The sequence below is a fragment of the Canis lupus genome, chromosome 1 (assembly GCF_011100685.1).
Source record: "Canis lupus familiaris isolate Mischka breed German Shepherd chromosome 1, alternate assembly UU_Cfam_GSD_1.0, whole genome shotgun sequence".
Lineage (NCBI taxonomy): Eukaryota > Metazoa > Chordata > Mammalia > Carnivora > Canidae > Canis > Canis lupus.
This window is the reverse complement of record NC_049222.1, coordinates 55,007,282-55,034,133: the sequence shown is the minus strand read 5'-3', so window position 1 is coordinate 55,034,133 and position 26,852 is coordinate 55,007,282. Positions and strand designations below refer to the sequence as shown.

General features: G+C 49.9%; 1 protein-coding gene across 6 annotated transcripts in view; it reads left to right on the top strand.

The window, feature by feature from the left end:
• RPS6KA2 (ribosomal protein S6 kinase A2) overlaps nt 1-26,852 on the top strand; it is a 345,143-nt gene that overhangs the window by 274,555 nt on the left and 43,736 nt on the right. For all 6 annotated transcript variants that reach the window (XM_038526526.1, XM_038526528.1, XM_038526530.1 and 3 more), the window contains 4 exons: nt 2,279-2,316; nt 4,842-4,984; nt 11,091-11,161; nt 14,500-14,588. In XM_038526526.1, coding sequence (XP_038382454.1) covers nt 2,279-2,316; nt 4,842-4,984; nt 11,091-11,161; nt 14,500-14,588 — 341 coding nt within the window. The remainder of the gene's footprint in view (nt 1-2,278; nt 2,317-4,841; nt 4,985-11,090; nt 11,162-14,499; nt 14,589-26,852) is intronic.

Sequence of the window (26,852 nt, the reverse complement as noted above, 5' to 3'; positions counted from 1 at the left end):
ACATTTTAGCAATCTATTCTAAATTAAAAGATTAAAGTCCCTCCAAAATCACAGTTTCCATGTGAGGTTTTTTTCTTATATTCTGTGTAGAGCAGACTCATAGGAGTGGGCCACGTGAAGAAGGTGATCAAGTGGGTGCCATTTTGGGTTCAGTAGGGTTGCTTGACCAGAGCCCCAAAGGCCAAGTCCCTGATGTTCTCACTCACTATTCACTGTCCTGTGAGACCATTCGATCCCACACATGGAGGGTGAGGTCCATGACTGCTGGTGGACAAGGTAGAGGCTGGTGGGACCTACCAGCTTTGGCCATAAGGCAGCCTGTACACTTGGGCTGACTCATCACCAAGGGCTCGGGCCATGGGGTTCCAGCCCATGCTCCACAGCCTTTCCTCCATCTACACCGAGCTGAGGAGAAGACGGCTCTTCTCTGATGCCATTTTTATTAGATGTGGTGGTCGTTTATGGGAAACATCTGGGCAATGTAGTGTCCATACATGGTACACTTGTCCAACACCAGAAGGACGTGGCTTTGACTTAACTACCTACAGTAGTTAGCTACAGTACGCCATCACTGGCTGCATGCGTCAATAAAAGTTTAAATAATCTCAAAAGGCCTCATCTTCAGCATCTCCGAGGAGAGAACAGTATCCTATTAACTCCAGCTGCCTCCCTCAGAGAGCGGTAGCGTGAGGCAGGTCTCAAAGCTGTGAGCCCCAGGCACTCGTTAGGGCGTGCACCCTGGTTCTCTCTCTCTTTAAAGGTCAAAGGGATCTTTACAGTTAAAAATAGTAATATTTAATTGCAGAGTCGAAGAAAGAAGATTTTGTTGTCAATTAGAATTAGTAAGGGATTAATCTTGAAAGCTGCTCATTTCTGGGTAGGTCCCAAAGTATAACTGAAAAGTAAAGATGAAAACATTCACCTCTTTCATGATAAATTGGCATTTTAATTATGTGCTGTAACATTTTCCTTCACATTTCAATTAAATAGTAGGTCTCTTTTTTCTCAATCCCATGGCAGATTTTTTTCAATTGTGGTAAAAAGAAAAAAAAAAAAACAATAGAAAATTAGCACCATAACCATTATTAAATGTGCAGCTCTGGCCGTGTGCACACTCACATCGTGTAGCATGCAGCCACCAGCACTGTCCTTCCAAACTCTCTTCATCTTGCAAAACTGAAACTCTGTCCTGGTGAGACACTCACACCCCACATCCTCCCCTGCCCAACCTCTGGCACCCCCTACTTTCTGCCTCTATGAATCTGAGTGTTCTGGGTCCCTCGTATGAGTAGAAGGCATGTTTCCTGTGTTCTGCCTGGCTTACTGCACTCAGCACCTTGTCCTTTGGTCCATCTGTATGCTGGTGTGGGTCAGAATGTCACTACTCTCTCTGGCTGTTGAAGGCATCACATATGAATCCTCAAGGCCTTGCTTTGCTTTTTCTCCATTCTGCTTCTGGTCTCTTTAAGGCTGGGCTAGTACCCTCCAGGAGCTGATGGGACAGGATTTAATTACAGCAAAAAAAGAAACAGAAGACTAGGAGCCCTGGGGTCCCCAAGGCCTGGAAGAGGGGCTTCCTCTAGTGTTGGCCAGCCTCTGCCCTTATAGGATCTCCCTCTGCCCTGCAATGAAGAACACCCTCCCACAGGAAAGCTAGGAAGGGTGAGGACGACACCCCCTCCAGACTGACGCTCTAGATGTCAGACACTGGTGGGACGAGGGCTTGCAGCCAGTGCGATAGCTCCTACAGCAAGGTGAAGCCTGCCGAGCCCCAAGCCTCCTCAAAGCCAGGGCCCAAGGTATCACAGGCTTCCCCGGCAGAGCTGGGTCAGTCCCGAGAGGCAGGGTGGGGCTCAGAGAGGGGTGATGTGAAGAAATAGTGCCTCTGGCCATTGAGGACCTGCCTGGATCAGGAAAAACTCAAGAAGCTCCAGATTCCCCACAGACCAAGGCAATCTTGAGCCCTCTCAATCACGTTCTTCATGAAGGACGGTCAGAAGGCTTCCTGAACCTTCCTATGGGCTACAGAAAGTCTCAAACCTGTAGGCCCCTGCTTCTGTTGGGTTAACCCCAAACACTGGATTGGAATCCACTTGTGGCTCAGCAGAGAAGCTGCTGACTGGGGAAGCAGTGATCCCAAAGCCCACGTCTGCCTGTAGCAGGTGACATCTGTGTGGTGACTGCTGCCCTGGCTGCCCTGCTGTGTCCCCCCTGAGATCAGCATGACCCTCAGCTGACCAGGGCTCTTGTAAAGCATGTTTTCTTCCCTCTCTTTCAGCATCCTGCTGGACGAAGAGGGACACATCAAGATCACAGGTTTGTAAAGGACAGCAGTGTCCCTGGTAAATGTGGGGAGCAGCTCGGAACCAAAGCCCTCATCCCACCAGCATCTGCTGACATGGGTCTCACTTTTGGCTGAAGTTTTCTTCCATAGGGATTAGCTATGTAGGAGTGTGTCCTCTGGGCATGTAGAGATACTCAGACTTTCCAGGCTCCCTTCCTTTCCTCCCTCCTGACCACAGAACCTTCCATCACTTTCCCTGCAGACTCTCATCCCTGGATGTTTTGTTCAAGGATGATGATGCACAGGACCCACCCCTGGGCAATACTGGTGCTCTCCTGGGTAGCACGTCCCGACCCCACAGCCTCCTTCCCGCCTTCAGTTGCCCTGTATGAATCCACATGTGAGCCTGCCTTCCTACTGAAACCTCACACCCCTCCCAGTGCCACCACATTAGGGGACACTGAAAACACACTCCCTAGTTCCATGACACCCGTTGTAGTCATGTCCTCTTGCTGCTGTCACGGTCTCCACGGTCTCCATACAGTCGGTGGCTTACAATGACACAGCTTCTCATCTTCCTGTTCCAGAGGCCACAAGTCCAGAATGGGCCTCAGGGGCTACCGTCAGGGTGTCAATGGGGCTACGTTCCTTTCTGGAAGCTCCAGGACGCCTGTTTGCTGCCTTCTCCATCTTCTAGGAGCTGCTCACCTTCCTCAGCTTGTGGCCTCATCCTCCCTCTTCACAGCTAGCATCACGGCACCCCCTAATCTCTGTGACCCTGCCCCCAAATCCACAGAAGGGCCCTCGTGTCACGGGGCCCACCTGGATAACCCAGGATCACCAGCCCATGTCAAGTTCCTTGGCGTCAGCAGCTCTGCAGGACCCCACTTCCTGGGAGGTGACCTGCTCACAGGTTCTGGGGCTTTGGCTGCGGGGCTCTCTGGGGGCCATCCTCCCGTGAGCTGCCCTGCTGACCTGGTTCTGCCTCCTGTGCAAACACACCCACTCCTGCATGTCCACCGATTTGCTGTTCCTGAACTAACGCTCTCCCCTCTTCCCCTGGAAGCGTGTCCCTGCTCAGGGGGCCTGGTCGACCCCTGCTCTTTCCTCAGAGCTTACCTTGGCACCCCTTCTTCCTGAGACCTCTCTTCCCTGCTCTGTGGCCCCCATGAGGTCACACTGCCCCTCTGTTGCTGGCCTGCATTCCCCCCCCCACCCTGTCTTCTCAAGGGTTTACCCGGTCTTCACGGATCCCCAGTACTTGGTGGAGTGCACATGGTAACCGGCAATAAACATCGACTAAATAGTTTTACGTGCTTGTTAATGTTCAAAGTTAGAGTTTTGAAATGTTTCATGAATTTATATACCAGAAGCTGATTATCCATTTAATCGAACCTTCAGGCCACCCACTCCTGGCATAGAGTCCTAGGGAGCCTAAAATGTCATGCCATCGGAGTTTTGCAGCATGTGGTAGAGATTTAAGATTCTGTTAATACTTTCAAAGTTTTCTCTGCCAAACGACGAATTGCACATATCATATAAAAGTCACACTTGTGCCTGGTAGCTGGAAGGCATTTTGAGCTATAATGTCAAATTTTTCTATTACAGCATTTCAGCTTTCTCTGGTTCAATAATCATGATGATGATGATGATTATTATTATTATTATTATTATTATTATTCATGACCCCAAGGTAATAATATGTGCTAATTTGCCATTTTGACCAGGCACAGTTTACAAACAACCCCCTCCCACACTCTAATGTGCAAAGCAAGCCACTACGCTGAGTGAGCAAACCCACCCGTGGGTGTTTAATGTTCTCGCTCAGCATGTGACCTTACTCCACCCCCACGAGGCCCTGGAAGGAACTGATGGATATCATCCTTCTTCCCAAACATGCTGAAACTGAGGGTGCCATCATCTTGGAGCCAATGTGTCCCCTGTATCCCTCACCCACTAAGTGCATTAACGCACAGGCTTTGGAAAAAGATAGACACACTGAGGATTTCTTGGAGGAGGGAGACGGGAAGCGCTCACTGCATTCCCACGGCAAATGCTCCACAACCTTTATCAGACGTGCCTCACCACAGGGATCTCCTTCCCCGGTAGCCTTCTGCCTCTAACTCCCTTCCAGCCCTTTCTTTCAGAGCTACCACTTCCGTCCCATCTCCTCCGAGCAGCCCCACACGCTCCTGCATCCTGGCCCGCTGACCTGCACACCGGAGGGCCCGTCCACCTGCTATGCCCCTTCAACAGGGGCACACTCCTGGGACTCCTTGTCAGTCTCTAAGAAATACAGCTTCTTGATCCTGTTACCAGGCACTCCAGGCTTTGTAGATCCCTGGGAGTCCTTGACTTGGGGAACTGACCATGCGGGGGCATGATGACGCTTGCATCCAAGGCGGGTTCTGTGGCCAGGACAGAGCGGGTGGGAGAAGTGACGCCCAGCTGAGTACAATGCACATATGTGACGCAGAAGCTCGCAGGTTAGGACTCAGCATAGAAACAGTTCTGGTGCCTCAGACTGAGGCGGTGCTGTGTGCTGTTCCACTTGCAGATTTCGGGCTGAGTAAGGAGGCCATCGACCACGACAAGAGAGCGTACTCGTTCTGCGGGACGATAGAGTACATGGCCCCCGAGGTGGTGAACCGGCGGGGACACACGCAGAGCGCCGACTGGTGGTCCTTCGGCGTGCTCATGGTAATGGTCTTCCCTGGTCTGCGTCAGCCTCCCTTGTCGCGGGTTCCCAGCTCCTGTGCCCATCCCCACGTCGGCTCAGAGGTCCGGGAATGGCCAAGGAAAACCATGCTTGCGGTGTATACAGGCAGTGTCCTGTGTGCCCCGGGGACAAGGAAGCCACCAGATTCCTGACCCTACCACTTCTCCACCTGTCCCAAATTCCCACTGCCAGGAAACAGAACTGGGATTCAGATAAGGACACACATGTATTAAGCGTCAAACCCTCTTGCTACTTAACATTTCTACGGTCTGGGCATGAAGAGTTTAAGGGATGTGGTGATTTTCACATTAAAGACATTTTTCTTATGTCAAACACAAAATCCTTCTACTTAGTCACAAAAATTAACATGAGCCAAAATATACATGGAGTGAGACATTTTTACATCTACATCTAGAAACTTGAATTTTCTTAGCTTGCGTGTTCACAGACCGAGCCCATACCCAGACACCGCCTAGCCCGGGGGACCCTGTAGTCGTTATAGAAGTGGTGTTGGCTCCCTTCGCCTGTCCCCAGAGGGGACATGTGGTCCTTCCTCTCCTTCCTTGCCCTGTCACTCCACCTGTCCTTCCAGCAGGCTCTGTGCCCGTGGCCTTCCATGCTCCCCGTGCCCTCTGCCCAGACTGGACTTCTGACGCTGTGGAGGGTCACTCCTCTGTGGCTTCCCTGCGTCCAGGCCACCTATCTTGACACCACACCACGTGCTTTGCTTCCTGGCTGCAGGACCGCTGGGCTGTGTCCAGCGGCGGGGTTCAGAGGCATTGCCTGGGGAACCGTAGCTTGGCTCTGTCTTGTGTCTTCTTGGCACTTTGACAAGCTGCTGTTATAAATCTGTCATCTTATGGTGTGAATCCCCACCTCGGGGTGTCTCCCCAACACGAGGCATTTCCTAAGCACCACCGTGACCTTCCACATGGACTCCCATCACAGACAGGCACCCATGCTCAGCGAGCTCTGTGTCCCCCGGGGATGACATGCCTGTGGGCTCCCCAGTCTAACCACCTGGGGCGGGGCCCCCTGCGCTGCCTGGTCCCAAAGCTATAGGAATGCTCTGGGGTTTGGAGAATATCACACAGAGGATGGTTCTTGGCTTTTCTAAAGGAGACCTGGTCCCAGCGCTGGCTGGCATCGCTGACACACCAGGAGCCGTGGGCCCCGGGTGCTGGGCATTTCTTACTGAACCGGCAGGATCACTTTAGTCGAAAGGATTTCACATTCAGTGTCTGACAGCAGCTGGAGAAGCACATGGTGCTGGTTCCAGTTCTGTTTTGTTCAGCAGCAGGAAGCGGGAGGGGGAGTCACTGTGATAATAGAGTGAGTCTCTTGGCTCTCAGCGTTCATGAGGCACCTTCGCAACTCACCTGAACCAAAAAAATCTTTACATTATGCAGCAAAGATACCATTCTTTCTGGTATTAGATGTGGAAATAAGGCTCCAGAATCCTCAGTATTGGTTTGAGATCACACCATTGTTCTCAAAATCACATTCCCATTTCGTCCTGCCCACCGAACCCTTGGGCCTCACCTGGCAACCAGCTTGCAGCCAGATGTCAGGTCATTTGAGGGCATGTTGTGTTTACAAGGTGCCCCCCACCAGCTTTGTTAAAGAGGGTGTAGGTCCGTGGAGGGAGCACCTGGAGGAACGGTCTGCACACTGGAGGGGCCACTGCCCGTCCCTGGCATTTCTCCACCGAGGAACTACACCCGTGTCCTCTGATGATGCAAGAGGGCCCCCCTGAGAGCTCGGATGAAGACACCCACGCCGATGGTGGAGATCCTTGTCCTGGAGCAAAGTCACATGTCTGAAGTCAAGCACTTGTCACCAGGAATAGAATGGTCTCAGTAGTGATGGTCTCCATAGCAACGGTAGATCCCTATCTCCACACTTGTCTGGAACTCAGGCTCTAAGAGGACGTTGAAGTTGAGGGCTTTGTGAACGTTTTCTGAATGCTCCGGTATCATATGTGAGACTATCGGAGATACTTTTCCCGTTCTTCACCAGCACTGAGCATGTGTGGGGGCTCATACACAGGTGTCTGTGTAAATTGCTCAGACACTGCTGCAGCACATGTAGCCAGCTCAGGGCTCAGTTGCCACCCTGGGAAGGGACAGGGAGACCCACACCTACCCCTGAGGCTGCTGAGGGAAGCAGATCAGCGTAGCTTCACATGCTCAGAGCAGGGGTGGTGCACCGGGAGATGTGGACTGGTCCATGCCCCATGCACCTTGACACACCTACACACAAACATACATGCACCTGCTGAGCAAAACCCAGCCTTGTGTGCCCGGCCCCAGGTACTGCTACCAGGTCATATAGTCTATTTCATTGTAGGATTTGTGCTTGTCTGTTTTCAGATTATGATGTAACTTGCTCTTGAGTTCTTCTTTAAGAATATTGATCAACCAGATGAACCTGAATCGTAGGTTCCCTGCTGTGAAGTGTCTCCCTTGTGGAGAACCATCTAGTTCCACTGCTCGCAGCACCTCTCAGGCTCCTTCAGTGGTGGTGTCGTGTCTGTGCCCCAGGGCTGGCCACTCTCTTTGGGTTCATTAGATGTCCGTCAGACAGGTCTTTTAACTCCAGCACTGTTGAGGTTTGAGACTGGACAATTCTTTGGATGGAGGTTGTCCTGTGCACTCTAGGGTGGGAAGTAGCATCACTGGCCTCTACTCAGTAGACGTCACTGGCACCAACACTTCCCATCTCTCCTGACCATCAAAGCTGTCCCAGACATCAGGAGATATCCCCTAGGGGACAAAGATGCCCCAGTTGAGAACCACTGCTTTAGACACATCAAAATATTTATCTTTCTCGAAATTTCATAACTGCTCCCAGTGAAGCTAACCTGAGTCTCTTTGGGTTCCCTCTGTACATTTCCACAGCCTACCTTGGTGCTGACTTTGAATGCATCGGTTGGGGTACCCCCAGCCCATGTGCCAGAGTATGAGAACCCAAGGCAAACCATGGCTTATATTAGTTTTCCCTGGAAACCTTGGTCAGTCTCAGTATTGTTCAACACCAGACCAAAACTCTTACTATGTATAATGTCCCAGGAAAGCTCACTAGTAATGCCCTGATTTAATGAGATACTTAAGTACTGAGAAATTTCTTTTTGAGAACAGTAATACTAAAATGATCTCCTTTGTCCACAGGTGATAGAAAGGGAACCCTTAGAGGGGCGGGAAGTGAAGCCAAACAAAATAGAGAGACATATATGGGTTGAGGAAATACATAGCCTCACCGTCATCACCACCACCACTATCATCTTCATTACCAAGCAGCATTTATTGAACACTCATGTACGCCAGTGTTGGGTGTTCATAAATGGTTCAGCTCTTCCTACTGTGTTGCATGGAGAAGGACAATGTAGAAGGAAGAGCAGGCTGGAGGGAGAGAAACACAAAGGATGTGGATCCCGGGAGTCGTAGTCAAAGCTAAGATGTAATCACTAAGCAAATGTGTGCCCGTTGCTGGTTGATCCATAATCAATAGTTACATGATGCACAGAGTTTAGGATGGGCACCACCTTTATAGCAATGATTAATAGCTTTCTTATTTCACATGGCCTAAAATGTTTTTCCTTGAAATGGAATTTCATTCATAGTGGACTCAAGAAAGAAAGGAGAGAGGGTAAAGAGGATAGAACCAAAATAGGGAGAGAATGGTTTTTGCCAATGTGATTCTATCTTAAGAGATATTTTAGTTTCCATGATTATAAACTTTCATCCTGTTCTGTCAGATAAACAGCTCATATTTCAGAGCATTCTACTTTTCAATTTAGTTATGTTTGTCTACTTTCAGATTCTCTTAGGGACTCTCTTACTTCTGGTGTTTATGACTCATGTCTTAATTGATCACAGGCGGTCTGTTCTGTGAGCCCTTACCGTGCGAGTGTAGTAGCACAGCCTTCAAACACCTCGACAGGCTGGAATTGTTAAAATCCTTTTAAAATTTTACTTTCAGAAAGCAAACCAAGAATATTAATAAAGGCTTAACTACATTCATTTCTTTAAGTTTGTAATTTCACTGCTGGTAGTGAGTGCATCATAAGGATAACTCCAAATCTTAGGAAAGCTTTTTTTTTATATTTTATATTTTTATTAGAGTTCTATTTGCCAGCATATAGTATAAAAAGCTTCCGCACAGCAAAAGAAACAGTCAACAAAACTAAAAGACAACCTACAGAATGGGAGAAGATATTTGCAAATGAAAAATCAGATAAAGGGCTAGTATCCAAGATCTATAAAGAAGTTATTAAACTCAACACCCAAGAAACAAACAATCCAAACATAAAATGAGCAAAAGACATGAACAGAAATTTCACCAAAGAATACATACACATGGCCAACAAGCACATGAGAAAATGCTCTGCATCACTGGCCATCAGGGAAATACAAATCAAAACCACAATGAGATACCACCTCACACCAGTGAGAATGGGGAAAATTAACAAGGCAGGAAACCACAAATGTTGGAGAGGATGCGGAGAAAAGGGAACCCTCTTACACTGTTGGTGGGAATGTGAACTGGTGCAGCCACTCTTAGGAAAGCTTTTTTGTGCATTTCAATATTACTTATAATAGCAGAAAATTGGAAATGTTTTAAGTGTCCAACAATAAATAAACATATTTTGGTAAATCCATATATAAAGTGATATTATGAAGAGTTTATAATCAGCATGAGAAGTTTTTATATTCTGTGAATGGTGAGTATATAAAACCATTATCTGTGTTTTTAAAAAAAACAGCTTCAAGAATGTAGTAGAAGAAAATCACAAATGTTGATTGTGGCTTTCTTTGGATAATGGGATTATGGATCATTACTTTGGTCTTTCTACTTTGATGTATTTCCCAAGATTTTCATAATGCAGAGGAAAAATACTGTAGGATAAATTTTAAAGGGATAGAGACAGTAGAGTCAAAATCAAAACTAAGTCCAATTTAATAAGATCATACAAAGTCCTGCACCAAGGCTGTTTTCTTAGACAGTTGATCCTTGACCAACACAGGGATAAGGAGCGCTGACCCCTGAAGGCCATCAAAAAATCCATATATAACTTTTGACTCCCCTCAAAATTAACTAATAATAGCCTGGTGTCGACCAGAAGCCTTAGGATATCATAAACAGTAGATTAACCTGCATTTTGTACATGTATTCCAAACTGTATTCTTACAATAAAGTAAGCTAGAGAAAAGAAAGTGTTATTAAAATCATAAGAGAAAATACATTTACAGTATAGTACCATATTTATTGGAAAAAGATCCACATGTAAGTGGGTATTTCACACCCATGGTGTTCACACCTGTGTCGTTCAAGGTTCAACAGTAATCTGAAATGACACGAAGACACAGACTGGGATCAATGCTGTGGCCCATGTCAGCTAGATTCAGTTTCCTATTTTCAAGGACAGGGTTTGGTGGCACTGCTGCCCTAGTACCTTTCTTCAGAAGGAGTTGGGTGTGCATGATTTTGTGGTAGTACCCTGGGATTTCAGGCCACTGCCTCCAGAGCCTGTGTCCTCAGGGCTTTTGCATGAGAGAAATCCATGCTCAGGGAAGGCTGACCCTCAATCCTGTCTTTATCACAGAGGCCATCCTGGCAAAGGTCCACTTATTATTTCAGTGTGAGGCAGCCTGTATTGGAGATGTTATTGGGGCCATCGTGTTTTTACCAGATGTTGTAGATGGACTGAAGTCATTCTGTCCTGGCCCCCTCCATAGCACCCACCAGAGAAGGACAGGGTCCTCAAATAACCTCGTAGAAGGTGTCCAGCCCAACTGCCATTCCCTTCGCGCCCCTCTTTGTGTGTCCACGACATGCAGCACCTCTTGCTGCAGTCCAATACTTCCTGTGTTTATCACCTGTCCACCTCCCCAGTGAACTTGGAGCTCCATGAGGCCATTCTGCTCACTGATGTACTCAAAGCATGTTGGACAGCACCTGTGCTTGATGGGTCAGGATTTTGAATGGATGAATGAACTGTGGTTGCATGTTGCCCATCTGGGACTCTCTGCTATTAGATCCGGTAGGTCTGAACACTTGCTCTCCCTGTTCTTTGTTATTCCGCAGTTTGAGATGCTCACGGGATCTCTGCCGTTCCAGGGGAAGGACAGAAAGGAGACCATGGCCCTCATCCTCAAGTGAGTACAAAACACCTACCCTTGGAGATCCATCCAATACTCGTTAGCACCTTCTGATATCAATACCTTCAGTCGTGGAAACCTAGATCATTAAGTAGGCATTAGCAATAACCATAATAAACATTCTGGGCATTTTAATTACAATGGAGAGTGAATGGGATCGCCAGGTGATCCTGACAAGTCTTGCACCACAGATAACATTTTCCATCAGTGAAAATTGCATATGATGTCCAATGACAGGGATTTTCGATGTGATGATTGATGATGACCTTCACAAACTACAGATTTGAGGGACTGCAGAGAGAACACTAGAGTGGGAGTTCCCTTTCTTTTTCTATCTCTTGACCCCCGTTCGTGTGGGTACCCATGCTCTTCTGCCTGACCCTGGCAGGAATCAAAGTTACCCATGTGACCGAATACAAATTTTCTGTTCAGTTCTCACGAAGAATCATTTACCATGCAAATGGATTTTGCTCTTAGGATCCTAGAAATAAGTCTACACCCAGCGTCTTGCTATAAGCCCTTAAATGTTAGCAGGCTCCATCTAAGCACGATGTCAGAAGGGAGACATCTGGGAGGAGAAAACAGGAGCATTGCTGGGAATGGGGAAGTGGCTGTGGAACAGGTGGATCTCAGCTCCAAATTGAGGTCCCCTGCTAGACAAGGGCATGGACTTCCTGCACCTGAAGGACAAGCCATAAAGCAGCTGGTCCTCACAATCAGCTTTCTCAAATGCTGCAGATGGACAGGTCACTTTTATGAAAGTGAGAGTCCTCTAAAAAGCTTACGTTTTTGTAGATTACACCATTGTATAAATGAAAGGAGAGGAATTAGTGGAGGAAACCTCATAGGATTTGCTCAGTGTCTTCTGGTATCAGATTACCTTCATTGTGGGTGACATATCTATGGCTACAGTCTGTTATTTTTGCCTTGGTTACCCCTCTTTCTCTTAATTTTAAGGGGGAACAAGATCTTTACTTGTTCCAGGAGTGACTGAACATTTCTGAAGGAGCAGCACCAAACTGTTGCCCCATGGATCCTAAAGCATGATCTGAGGACCTCTGGAGACCTAAGACCCTCCTGGGAGCTTGGAAGCTCCTCCTTTACCAGATTTTTTTTTTTTTTTGCAGTTATTTGAAGAAGTTAGATTACTGGATTTTTTTTTTCATCATGATAAGTGTCCTCTTTAATCCCCTTTGCTTATTTCCCCCATCTCCCTACCTACCTCCCCTCTGGCAACATCAGTTTGTTCTCTAGAGTTAAGACTCCGTTTCTTGGTTTGTCTCTCTCTGTTTTTTCTTTGCTCATTTGCTTCATTTCTTAAATTCTACGTATGAGTGAGATCATATAGTATTTGTCTTTCTCTGATTGACTTATCCTCACTCAGCATAATACTCTCTAGCTCTGTTCAAGCCTTTGCAAATGGCAAGATTTCATTGTTTTTATGGCTAAGTAATATTCCACTATATATGTACATATATATATATACACTACGTCTTTGTCAGCCATTTATCAGTCAATGAACACTTGGGCCCCTTCCATAGTTTGTCTGTTGTGGACATTGCTGCTATAAACATTGGGGTGCATATATCCCTTTGAATGACTGTTTTTGTATTCTTTGGGCAAATACCTGTTAGTATCACTGCTGGATCATAGGGTAGCTCTATTTTTAACTTTCTGAGGACTCCATACTGTTTACTAAGGTGGCTACACCAGTTTGCATTCCCACCAACAGTGTAAGAGGGTTCCCCTTTCTCCACATCCTCCACATCCTTGCCAACACTTGTTGTTTCTTATGTTTTGGGGTTTAGTCTTTCTGACAAGTGTGAGGTGACATCTCATTATAGTTTCAATTTCTTTCCTTGATGATGAGTGCTGTTGAGCATCTTTTTATGTGTCTGTCCACATCTTGGTGTCTTCTTTGGAGACATGTCTGTTCATGTCTTCTGCCCATTTTTTTCATTGGATTATTTGTTTGGGGGATGGTGATTTGTATCTGTTCTTTATATATTTTGGATACTAACCCTTTATCAGATAGTCAGTCACAGATATCTTCTCCAATTCAGTAGGTTGCCTTTTAGTTTTGTTGGTTTTTTTCCTTCACTGTGCAGAAGACTTTTATTCTGATGTAGTCTCAATAGTTTACTTTTGCTTTTATTTTCCTTGCCTGAGCAGATGTATCTAGAAAAATGTTGCTAGGGCTGATATAGATGCTCTCTTCAAGGGTTTTGATGGTTTCAGGTCTCACATTTAGGTCTTTCATCCATTCTGAATTTATTTTTGCATATGGTGTAAGAAAATGATCCAGCCTCAATCTTCTGCATGTGGCTGCCCAGTGTTCCCAACACCATTTGTTGCAGAGACTGTCTTTTTCCCATTGGATACTCTTTCCTGCTTTGTTGAAGATTAATTGGCCATATAATTGGGGGGTTATTTGTGGGTTTTCTATTCTGTTCCATTGATCTATGTGTCCGTTTTTGTGACAGTACCAGACTATCTTGATCACTACCACTTTGTAATATAACTTGAAATCTGGAATTGTGATGCCTCCAGCTTTGTTCTTTTTCAAGATTGCTTTGGCAATTTGAGGTCTTTTGTGGTTCCACACAAATTTAGGCTTATTTGTTCTAGTTCTCTGAAGTCCCAGATTTTCTTCATAGTATTGCAACAGATTGAACACAGAGGTGAGTAAGAGTATCTGGCTATCGGGGCGCCCGGTGGCTCCATCAGTTGAGTGATGGACTCTTGGTTTCAACTCAGGTCATGATCTCAGGGCCCTGGGATCAAGTCCCACATTGGGCTCCACATTCAGCATAGAGTATGCTGAAGTTTCTCTCTCCCTCTCCCCAACTCCTGCGTGTGTTCTCTCTCTCTCTCTCTCTCTCTCTCTGATAAATAAATCCGTCTTAAAAAAAAAAAAAAGACATCTGGCTGGCTTTCATCTAACCCAGAAGAGATTCCCAAAATGTAAACAGTAGCACTCTTCAAGCCAAAGCTTTGGTTGTTATTTTGGAAAACAGAGTTCAGTTGCATTAAAAATGTTACTTCTATTAATGGGATTTTTATTATTTATTTTTAATGTTTGTATTATTTTTTAAGCAAATTGTTAAAAAGCTATTATAAAAATGTCTGCCATATAACCCACATAAACAGAAGCTCTTTGATGGCCTAAATAATTTCTAAAGTGCAAAAGAGCCCTAAGACCAAAAAGCTTGGGTGCTGCTGCCCTGGGTCACATTGATTCGATCTGTCTGTCGATGCTGACCAAGCAGGATCCTCAAGTGCCAGAGAAAACTCTGGTTGTCCTTGTCATTTCACACCACACCTGTGCTTTTCAGAGCCAAGCTGGGCATGCCGCAGTTCCTCAGCATGGAAGCCCAGAGTCTGCTGAGAGCCCTCTTCAAACGGAACCCGTGCAACCGACTTGGTAAGAGCCCGCACACCCCAGGGACTGCAGGCGCTGCTTCCCCACCCTGCTATGCTTTTGTCTGGCTACACGTTTGTCCAAGTTCACTGAAAGCAAAGGTCTTGCCAGGGGTGCAAATACTCTCCCATGTCCCAGATATATGGATCCCCAAAACACAGTCCCTGGCAGATATTGTAAGCTATTTTCTGAAAGTCACTATTTTTACACAAAATGGTAACACTTTTTTCTACTCATTTTACTTGCCTTTTAGAACCTCATAAATAGGACAAAACAGCTAAAAGCTGCTTCTTATTTAATCCCTCTTTAGTTAATAAATGTCAACCTGTTTTAAAATCAAGATTTACATGAGTGTTAACTAAGTACTAACCCATTTTCAGAATAATTCTTTACAAAAGGTTTCCCCTAGATGCTTTTCAGTGGTGCTTCTCCCACAAATGAAGTATTGTATAGACCTTCCCCAGGTCACACAGCTGCTGAATCGCCCTTGTCCATGCGTGGGTTTTCATTCCTCATTGTCACCGGCGCTGGTGTGCGTGCCCGGTGTAGTGACGCGAGACCACTGACGAGGTAGATCCATCAGGGCGGGAGCAGGTGCCCCACATGGTGCCAGCTGCATGCGGAGCTGGAGGGCAATGAGATAAGGCTCCGTCTTTCTGCCCACATGGCAGCAAACACTAGAGAGCAGAGTGGAATAGGCGGGCCCTCCTATTCCCTGAAGTCCTCCAGAGAGCAGATGGTGCAACATTTTAACACTTTGGCAAAACCCATCAACACTTTAAACTGTATACAACTCTATACCAAGAAATTTTACTTCCAGAAGGCTATCCAGTGCATAAGTTACATGTATAAAAAATGCTCATTGATAATCTGTCTTTTTTGCGAAGACCTGGAAATAAGGTAAATGTCGATCAGTAAGGACACCATTAGGTAAATTATGGCACATCCATACCAGGCCTAAGGGCAGCCATTTAGATGAGGGTAAATGGAGGGGCGGGGGGCACCTGGTTGGCTTAGTCATTGAAGCATCTGCCTTTGGATCAGGTCATGATCCCGGGGTCCTGGGATGGAGCGCCAATGTCAGGCTCCCTGCTCAGCAGAGAGTTTGCTTCTTCCTCTGCCCCTCCCCACCCAATCGCCCATTCAGCTCACTCTGTCTCATACACGTTCTCTCAAATAAATAAATAAATAAATCTTTTAAGAAATAGAAATAAATAAATGGGACAAGCTTTCACCAGGTGTCTCCACCAGGGCACAGGGGACATCTCAGCTGGGTAATTCTTTCTTGCAGAAGACTGTCTCGTGCCATAGGATGTTTGGCAGCAACCCTGCCCTCTCCCTAGATGCCTCCCTCCCCAAGCCATAGCAAGCTGAGCTATGTCTAGAGTTGCCCCTGGGAACAGTTCCCCCCCACCACTCACCCCTACTAGACCCACTGCTCTGTCAATCCTGGCTGGAAAGATGCCCAGGATCTATCTAGTTGCATAGATGAGTTGCTGCAGAGTCTAAACGCATCCCGTGGGGGGACCTGTACCCATTTTAAAACACAGTAGGTGTCTGCAAGCAAGTGTGGAGAGCCCCACATGGACCCAGCCCCTGACACCCAGCGCCTGACACCCTGGCACAGGCCCCCAGATGGTGACTGCCAAAATGACCATCATCAAATGACTTTTATTAAAGACCCGCCAGCATGATAATTGCACACATCTTAAGGGGCGCCCCTAACAGAGCCCCAGAGGTCAGACACTAAGGGCAGGCACTCCTCATTCTGCCAAAGGCCCTCTCAGGACAGCAGCTCTGGTCACTGGGCTGCTGAGCCGGCAGGTGCCAGTGGGGACGGCAGAGAGCCTGGAGGTCTGGGAGGGGGTGCATGCCAGGCTCCAGAGCCGGGTTTACACCATGCTGACATGCAAGGGCTGGGGTGGGGTGTATAGGTCTGGTTTTCAGTCTTGAGGAACCTTGAGGGCCTCACAGAATTCCCTCCACCTTGTTGTCACTGGGCACCACAGTGAAGTCCCAGATGGGCCCCAAAGACACCAGCCAGGAGTCGTGATGGGCCCTCGTCCTGGCTCCATCAGAGAGGCACTGCTCCTATAGATGCCTGCACCACACCCCTGCGTTAGGAAACGCCGCTTGCACGTTTCCTGGCCCTGTGCGCTGTGTGCGCCATGTGCACCTCCACACACAAATACCAGCTCGGGAGAACCTCCTCGAATCGACGGCCTCCCCATATTCATCCCGGGGCTCCCACAGGCAAGGCCCTCATGTCACGTGTCCTGCGATGGGGAGGGTTACAGGGACAGTGGGAGCACTCGACCCCAGGAACACAGACAGGGAGTAAAGGGCCCCACGTCTGACCTCCATCCTGGAATTGTCTTGTGATTTTGTCAATCCCCTGTCACCTGGCCTGGGGGCCTCCCCAAGATAGCAGACCGTCTCCTTGGTCACTGTGCTTTCTGGGGACAAGGTGCACAGACTTCTTAACTGTTACAGCGCATTTTAAGACCTGGAACCAAGCAGTAAACATGTCCCTCAGCTCAGTGTGTTCAACGTCACCCCCTTGTATTTATCTCTAAGAGTCACAAAGACCATAACTGTTTTTCTATTTCTGATGTGACTCTCCTCATCATGAATTAATTGATGACCTTTCATTAATGTCTCCGTCTCTGTGGAAGTGGCCCCGAAATAATCCCTCCCTGTCCAAGGCCAGCCTGTAGTGCGGCTTGGCAGGTCTTAACCCACAGAGCACCTGCCTCAGAGCCTGGAGTGCCCAGAAACATCGCTGCAGGTCATTTCTACTCCTTTACGAGCCCCTTCCCCTTCTCCCCCGTCCCCCACCAAGCCCACACAGGCAGAGTCCCTGTCTTGTTTTGTCAGTCTTCCAGATGCCGGGTTCCAACACCTGGACGCCCCTGTATTTCATTCTGTGACTCCTTCCCAAGTGCTCTACCCCCAGCCAGCATGGGCACAGCCTCTCTGCACAGCCCGGGAGGCAGGGGGGAGGTCAGCTCTCCCACTCCGCTGCCCCATCGGTTCTTTAACCAACCAGCTGAACAGCTCACTTCTCTTCCCGGGCCTCGGTCCCCCTGGAGAGAACGGTAGTGTGCATGGAGCACTGCACTAAGAAAATCATTATCTCATTGAAACCTGCACAACAGTGCTTCAAGGTAGGGAAAAGGAGACACTTAGATTTGCTTATAAGAGAGGTGTGTCCATAAGAATTACTTGTAGTTGCAAAGTACAAAACGCTTAAGCAACTTAAAATGATTTTACCCAATGATTTAATTCTTCAAAGTGCAGTTTATTTTTCTTGCAGTAACAAGTCATATGGCCGTAGAGGATTGTAAGCGTTGGCTCGGCAACCAAACTATAGTTATCAAAAGCCCAGGTCTGCTTATCTTTTTATTACCACCCTTAGTACATTGCCTTTTCATCTTCATGAGTGGTGCCTTGTGATCACAAAGTGGCTGCCACAGCTCCAGGCATCACATTCAGTTGAAAGGAGGAAATGGATGAGGGCAGCTGCATCTGTCCCTTTTATCAGGAAGCCAAAGCTTTCCCAGAACGCTGGGACTTCTCTTTACTTCTTGCTAAGTAGAAACTGTCACTTGGCACTTCTAACTAAAAGGAACATGGGAAAATAAGTATTAGGATAGAAGGAATAGGAGATTGGGAATGGTTGTCTTATTAGCCAACCTCCAGGATCGGCTGCGGGAGGTATTCGATAAAGGGTGAGCCGACCTGAGGGAGGGTCTGTGCCTGGCCGACCTTTCCCCAACTCCTCAAACCCTATTTCTCACTCCTTTCAGCAGATCTTAGGGACCCATTAGTTAGGAAGGAGAGGGAATATATGGTATGTAATCTAGAAATAATACATATGCATATGGGGCTCCCCAGTGCTTCCTAGGCTCTGGCTCTGGTGACACAGTGGAGCAAAACCATGGTCCTCGCTCTCACAGGGCCTTTAGCACAGCAGAAGATGCTAGCATTAGCCAAGGAAGTGGCAAATAGAAAGAGAGAGGTATAAGGTGGAGCTCACTGGAAGGAGAGAGAGCTTTGCAGGAATGTGGACACTGGCAAGTGTGCACCGGGGAAGGGGAGTTTGTGAGGAGCCCCGGGTGGCCCCACCGGGCAGAGGGCAGAGGGTCGCAATGCCAGGACCGTATCCCGCCTGGCACTTACTTGCTGAAGTGACCTGGAGCAGATGTCTGCACCTCTCTGGGCCACTTTCCCTATCCGTGGATTGAGGGTGATGGCAATACCTCCTTCACAGTGTGGTTGGAAAAACCTAAAGAGCTAGAACAGTGCCTGACACACAGGACACACTTTAATGTGTCTGACAAATCCATGAAAAGCAGAGATCACCAGGAGCCCCAAGATCCGTGGTGAGGATCATGTCTACACCTCTTGGCTGCACTGCTTCCTACTAACTGGACCATTGTCGTTCTCTCCTGCTTGGCTGTGGGACAGAACAGAGAAAAGTTATCTGATGCACAAGTACCGATCCACTGCGACTCTGGGAAAAACAAAACAGACTATCGTTTTATGGGATGCATTTTAATAGACATTGTTAAACCTTCTCCTGAGATCATTGCAAAAAAGAGTCCATGTTTGACCTGTGTCTGGAGAGCCCTACGTTCCCTGACAGGAAAGCATCAAGGTGGCCTGCTGGGTCCTGAACTCAACGGGAGGGAGCGCAGGGTCTCTCCACCCACTGGGAAGGGGGACGCCAGCGCGGTTGCCCTCTGAGGCCCTGTCCAGGGTGTTCCACCAGGAACCTTGCCCACGGCTGAAACTTCTCTTTCGGTGCCGAGTTTGTGCTGCAAAGGTCTGTGCAGTCCCTGCCCTGTCGTTCTCAGACGGAGATCTGGGCACGTGGTGAATTGTGACTGTGCGAGCATGTGTGAAAATCAGAGGCTGGCGAGGGGAGCAGACGTGGCACCTCCTCCCCATCCCCGGTTCCCTCTCAGCGGAGCCCCGGCCGCCACCCGTTCCCGCCCAGGGGAGCCTGGCTGCGGGTCCTACCCCACCAGACGTCCCCGCGGGGACCCAGACTCAGAACAGAGGGATGAAGACATCGGACCCATCCGTTCGCTGAAACACACATGAGACCAGAAGCGAGTCACACTGGTCTCCTGAGGCGCCTGAAGGCTTGTGCCTGGAAGTCACTGTCCTTTCAAACACCGGTGCATTAGCTGGAGAGGATTTGTCACCACGCGCCGCCTGGTGAATGACACTTGGGGAGGATCCGTATTTTCTCTCCCTCTGCTCTGGAAGAAGGAAGGTGATTTTCTAAATAATTTATTCTTTTGTCGTAGAATTTAATGTCACAAAAGTCACAGTTCTCTAACCCAAAGTATCATTTTGTTATTTAGTTTAAATCACTGATGAGAGAGGAAGCTGGCTTCTCTCATTAAGTGTATGGGCTTATGTCATCTTAGAAGAGCCTGGCCCAGTGGCCCAGCAGAGCCCCCAGGAGGCATGGCTGTCGGCCCATCTGCGGCCAAAAACTGCCCCTCAGATCATCCCCAAAGGGGGTCCTGCAGCCTCCAGGAGCAGTTGGCCCACCCTCGGAGGATACACAACAGAAGATGTCCAGACTCAGCATAAAGAAGAAACTGTAGTTGGGATTATTATTAGTCATACGACTTTCCCTGGGGACGTAACTGAATCTAATTGTCCCTAAATCCTCTGCCGTAAGGAGGGAAATCACATTGCATAGATGCGTCTTGGTCTGCACAGGCAGTTGGGTCCTTCTGTCCTTTCCATTTGCTGGGAACCTTACCCTTGGCCATCAAATAGCCCCCGGCCATTCAGGGGGCTCAGAGGGCATCCCCCTTCCCGCCCCCCACCGCTGCTGATCCTCACACGTAAGCCAGAACCTCTGTCTCTCGAATCCTACCCTGTCGAAGCAACCTGGGCCCCAGCCCACCCCAGGCACCCTACCCCATGGCCGGCCCGCGTTGGTGCTGGGAAACAACAAACCCCCTGCCCGTCCCCCTGCACCCCTCCTGGTGCCTCCCCTCCCACTGAGCCCCCCCCCCCCCCCCGGGAGGCCCACTCCCAGGCCTCACACCGGCCCCACGTCCCCGCTGCCCCACTAGCTCCGCCCCTCACACAGGAGTGGAGTTCCCAGCAGGTTCAGCCAAGCCCACTTGCATGCTGGGGGTAAAACAATAAGCTGGAAACAATGAGGGGCAAACAGATAAGGGTGACTGCAGCAAAGGGTGAGACGCTCAGTGGCTGTCCCATCCCACTGATGAGCTTCCTGAGCCCACAGAACAAAGTGCCACGGACCATGCGCTTTCCCCAGGGACGTAATGTCTCCAGCTCTGGAGGCCTGAGTCCTGCATCAGGGCATGGGCAGGATGGGAAGGAAAATCCCGGGCCTCTCTCCCAGCTCCTGGGGGCTGCAGGATCCTCGCTGCTCACAGGCTTCCAGAAGCACCAGCCTCCTCTCTGCCTTTACCTTCACTGGCATTCTCCCTGTGTCTGTGTCTGCGTCCCAAGTTGCCCCCTTTCCACAAGGATGCTGGTCAGGTTGGGTGGGGGTCCCCTCCTCCCCCGCCCAGGATGCCTTCATCATAACTAGCCATATCTGCGGTGTCCCCACTTACAGATAAGGTCACGTTCTGAGGTTCTAAGGGGTCAGAACACCAGTACAAGAATTTCAGAGGGACACCCTCCAAGGGCAGGTGCACAGAAGTGTACACCTGGAAGAAAGAGCAAAGGTGCCTCTGCTTGACCTCTGACACTTTGCAGATGAAGATGCCGAGGCCCCTCCTCCACCATGGCTTGCAGGAAGGCCCCGCCACGGCCACCAGGTCTAAAGCCAGTGGCACTTCTGCCTCAGTATCCCCCGGAATGTCCTCACTCAAGACTCTGAATCTAGGTCTCTAACCTGCTGCTGACTAGAGGTATTCGCTGCTTGGCAACCGAGCTGTGTACACCTGAGCAGGTGCCGGTGACGCGGGCAGATGGTGCTGGCAGCCTCCAAGGGGAGCTCCAGTCCTCGGCCTTGGGCCTAACAGGCAAACCTGCAAACCGGAAAAGCCAGTCACGGCAGGTGTGCAAGGGCAGGGTGCTGCGGGCAGAAGGCGGGAGGGACAGAGCCATCGGAGCTGGCAGTCCCGGAGGGCGGGGTGCGCGGGGGGGAGCAGGCAGTTTCCTGCGGGGCGAGCAGCGAGCTTCCACACTTCACGGACCTCGGGAGTCTTGGAGCGCCACTTGTGTTCATTCCCACTGTGACTTTGTGCGGAGGCACGACAGCTGATGACTCTGAATTAGGCGAGGGTACAACTCATTGTACGATGCGACCCTGTGCTAAGTATGTCGGTGGCCCCCAAACAGCTGCTGTTCCCGGGAGGGAGTCAGAGGGCAAAGTTGCAGAAGACGGGCGAGGGGCATGCGTGATCTCTGTGCCTGAGGGGGGCGCTGGAGGAGGTGGTGCAGGCCAAGCAGGGGCTGCCAGGGCATCCCTGGAGGGGTCCCCCTGAAGGGCACAGCCAGGGGATGGTCTCACTGTGCTCTAGAGAAAGCCTCTCGGGGCTTGTGTCGCTGACAGGTTGGTCCACAGAGGCCAACGGGGAGATGGAGGAGGGGGTCAGGCGTGCTCTAAGAGGGAGGCCTGGGGAGATGAGTCCCTGGGCTGGGCCTCCGTGTCCTCATCTCCACCCTCGAGGTGCCTTCCAGGTGTGACACTCCTCACTCTGAAAGATTCGCAAGTCCAGGAGGTCAAGGACAAGCTTGAGCCCCGCCCCCACACTGGCATCTGTGTGCTCAGGCCAGGGTGGCGCCCTGGTGAGGTCCGGGCCGAGCCCTCCAGAACCTCAGGGTGCGCCTCCGGGCTCAGGAAGGCCACCAGTGGTGGCCGTTCTTGTGAATGGGTTTGCAGAGCAGGGCAGAGAGTAAACGCCTCTCCAGCGAAGTTGGCCTGCTTTCCAGACCTTCCCGAGGGATGGAAGATTAGGATGGGTGCTAAAAGGGAGGAAACCCATTCCCCAGGGTTTTTCAAAGCTGACAGCTCTCTACCTCGTCATCCCTCGTGAGCCTCTGTGTCTTCCTAGAGGACCTTCTAGGAGATTCTCAGACGCCCAGAGGAGTATGTGGCAGAGAAAGGAATGAGGTGCACTGGTCCATATAAAATAGCACAGCTGTGTAGACCACATCAGATCCCATCTCAGGCACACCTGTCTGCACGGAGCCACCCACTAGCAGGGGATTTTCTGTGTTTCTTGTTTCTGTTCTACTCCCCAACGTTGGTCTCCCCAAGACATGCTTTATAGGCTGGTCTCCGAGGTCCCATCCTGGGTCCCATCAGCAGCTGGCCAACCTCTGACAGCTTGGTCAAGAACAAGGCGCGGTCGGCTCACACCAGTGTCCTCCGAGACACAGCCCAGCAAATGTTTTAAACACTGAACAAATGAAATTTCAAAGGGACAGCAAAATAGTTTCGAGACTATGAAAAATAATGTGTAGATTGCATGTGAGTGAATAAGACATAAAAAACAGACCTCGTGTTCACCTGCCCGACAGGATAGCCTGGATATTACAGGTGTGCCAGTCGGTGGAGTTCGAGGAAGCAAGGATGGTAACCGAAAGTAAGCGTGTTCTGAACACGTGCCGGGAATTGGACATAAGGGTCACCTGGACGGCTCAGTTGGGGAAGCATGTGACTCTTGATCTCAGGGTTGTGAGTTCGAGCCCCACGTTGGGGGTAGAGGTCACTTAAAAAAATTAAAATTTAAAATTAAAAAAAAGGGGGCACCTGGGTGGCTCAGTGGTTGAGCGTCTGCCTTCGGCTCAGGTGGTAATCCTGGGATCCTGGGATCAAGTCCTGCATCCAGCTCCCCAAAGGGAGCCTGCTTCTCCCTCTGTCTGTGTCTCTGCCTCTCTCTTTGTGTCTCTCATGAATAAATAAATAAAATCTTTAAATAGAATTTAAAAAACAAATGATAATAAAAATTTAAAAAGAAAAGAATTCTAGATGGATGCCGTGTGGCACCAAAACAACAGAGTGACTACTTCAGAGGCATCTCAGGGGCCCCAGGGATGAAACGTTCCCAACACTGTCCGTGGAACTGAAGAAACAGTAGAAATATTAGGGGCAGATACCGAAACCTTTTGAGACTAAGTTACTGAGAAGGTGGAAGCCCAGTGCCGATGAACCCCACGGTGAAAGTGTTCACCTTGTCAACGCTGTGAGCAGCGGAGGGCTGGACGCACCCGGTGCTGAGCACGGGAGGAGGGCACACTCACCGTGACCCGTGGACGTAAGGAAGGGCCGCCTGGATGAGAGATCACACCCTCACCCCGCGTGCAGGAGTCTGAGACTCGGGTCCACGTGGACACGCCCTGTGATACGCCCATTTGCCAACGGGCCACAGGTGACTACATGTTCCTACTCCCGAGAGTCGACTGTGAGCTCCCAGAGCTACTGCTCCATTGAACTTCTCAACTCATCTTTACCTGGCGTGGAGGACGTGAGTCACCTGCCTAAAAAGAGAGAAGTACCCCCTCTGTCCCCAACATCTCCACCAGTAAGGATGTGCCCTCACCAGCTCTGTGTGATAGGGACCAATCGCAGCCCTCCGCGTGGGGCAGGGGGAGATCTCCACGGCATCGGGTCAGAGCCCGCAGCACCCAGGTGTGACCCAGGCATCTGCACAAACCCTCCCTGACTTTCCCAGCCCCCAACCCTGCTCAACCCTGCCCGACTGGCTCTGCTGTTCAGTTGACGTAAGAAGGGGTCATGGATACAAAGCGGCCTGCTTGACACGTCTCGGGAGAGGATAAATAAGACTAGATCCAAAACAATGACCGTGTGTGGTGTGCGCACAGGGGACGGTGAGGTAGCCCCGAAGAACCGTGTGCAGAAGAACTTTTCCTTCCGTTTCACATTTTCCTCCTTTTGGAACGAACACCTATAATTTTTTAGCAATAACCCAAGTGTTAATTAATTCACTGTCGACTGTTTGCTGAGGCTTCAAAGCACAAACATGGGATAAAAATCTCACTGCAGCAGAAGAAAGAAGGTGCAGATAAAAATGTGCTGATTGGGTATCCGAGAAAACCCAGCACAGAACTCGGAGTCACACCCAAATCTGTATTTCCGTTTGTGTCTCACTTGGTTCAAATCCCTGCAGACCGTGTATTTGCAAATGACGGATGAGGGTGAAATGCAACAGGTACAAGATGCAAAGCAGATTCTTCAAAGAAATGTAGCGATGAGTCCCCCTGCAGGTGCCTGCACCCTTGGGCTCGGACGTGTGTGCTCGAAGTGCCCCCCGCCAACCGACCCATAGGGCTTCTGGCAGCCCGGCAGCACTCACCAAAGAAAGAGCTGGGAAGCAGTGCAGATCCGGGGTGGGGTTTCCTTCCACTTTAATCCTCAGGACCAGGAGGATTTTTGAGCTCAGAGTTCTGGTCTTCATCAAAGGGGATCGGCGATGGGCTGACGGGAGCCAGTGCTGGGAGTCAGAGCGCTGATTTGTTCTGCACGGTTTTCTACAGCAGCCGTCTGGGTACCCGTCACAGGCTGCTAGCTGCTGGGATCAGATCCGGGAACAAGGGAGCCAGACTCGGAAATCCAGAGAGGTCTTCAGGGGGAGGTCCTCGAATATAGAACCCATTTCCCTCTACTCGCGCCAATACTTGTGACACCAGACCTGTGGGTTTTCCACACGAGCGAAGTCTTCACTTCCCAGGAGACACCAGCTCGGTGTCCTACGATTCACTTCAGCTCTGGCTCTAACCAGCCGGAGGTGGCACAGTCCCACTAGATGCCCCACTTCAGATGCCAGTCCCCCGCCCAGGGCGTCTCCTGTGCTCCCCACCAACCAGCTATACATCAGGAGTTTCCGAGACCCCTTCTGTGGGTCTGATGATGTGCTGAAACAGCTCACAGAACTCAGGAAATCATTTCACTTTCTTTTACCAGTTTATTACAAAGGATGTTTTAAAGGATACAGATAAAGAGGTACCTAGGGTGAGGTCTGAGGGAGTCCCCTTGGAATTTGGGATGTGCCACCACCCCCCCACCAGCACATGGATGCATTTTTGTTCATCAGCTCAGAAACTCTCCAAACCCTGATGTATGGGGCTTTCACAAGGGCTTTCACTACTTAGGCGTGCTCCATGAAATCACGGGGGGTTGGTGATGGGCTCCACCGCCAGCCGTCTCCCCTCCCTGGAGGTCAGAGGTGGGGCTGAACTGTCCCACCTTCTGGTCACGTGAGTGGTGCCCACAACCACGGAAATACCAGGAAAGGGCAGTCAGGGGATTAGGATGTGAAAGCATCCAGCCCAATCCAGGAGGACTTCAGCTCCTGGGATCCCAGCACCCTGGATGGAGGACTCCACCCGACTTCCCAGGCCCTGACAGTGTGGCTGGATGGGCAGTGCCAGGGTGGCCACAGCACCTTGGGGTGGCTCCCTGGTCCTCTACACACCTTCCTGCTCCTGCTCCTTCCCATAGCAGCCAGCAGCCACCACCAGCCACCTTTCTGGGGTGCTGGCTGAACAGGGAACCCCTGAACCAGGCCTTGACCTGCAGAGCTCAGGGTGGGGTGCAGAATCGGGAAGTCTATATCTCACAAACCGAGTGACACAGAACCCCCTTCCCCAGGCTTGGGACAAGAGCTGGCTGGAGACAGCCCAGCCCCCATGGCCTGCTTCCCCTTCCCACGTCCCCAAGCCCCCAGTGCCCTCCATCACCCACTGAGGCTCCTCTCCAGCCTCCCATCCTGGAGAAAACACGGAGCTCTTAGGGCCTCGGGATTTTGGTTTCTCTGGACTAATAGACTTATTTTTAGAACAGCATTGAGAGAAAAACAGAACAGCAAGTACAGCAAGTTCCCATGTATGCCCCCCACCCCCTAGACAGTTTGCCCAAGCCCTGAAGTGGTGTCAGTGCCGTGCACTTTGACAATGGATACACCAGCGCTGGCCTGTGTGCTTCAGGCAAATGTATAATGACGTCACCATGTGGGGCAAAACATTTCCCTGCCTGAGTCCTCTGTTTTCTGCAGATTCGACCTTTCCCCCAACCCCACCCCCCACCCGGCCTTGGGATTTAATGTACGCAGCAAAGTGAAAAGAGAACTAACAAACCCAGCAGAACTATTTATAAGCAGTCTCCAGGGCCCCGGGCGGCCCCGGGGGTGGATGCCAGTCTCTCTCTGGGTTCTGTCCCGCTGGAAGCAGCCTCTCCAGGTCCTGGCTCTCTTCCTCTCCCTGTAAACCCAGAGCCATCTAACAGGGCGCTCT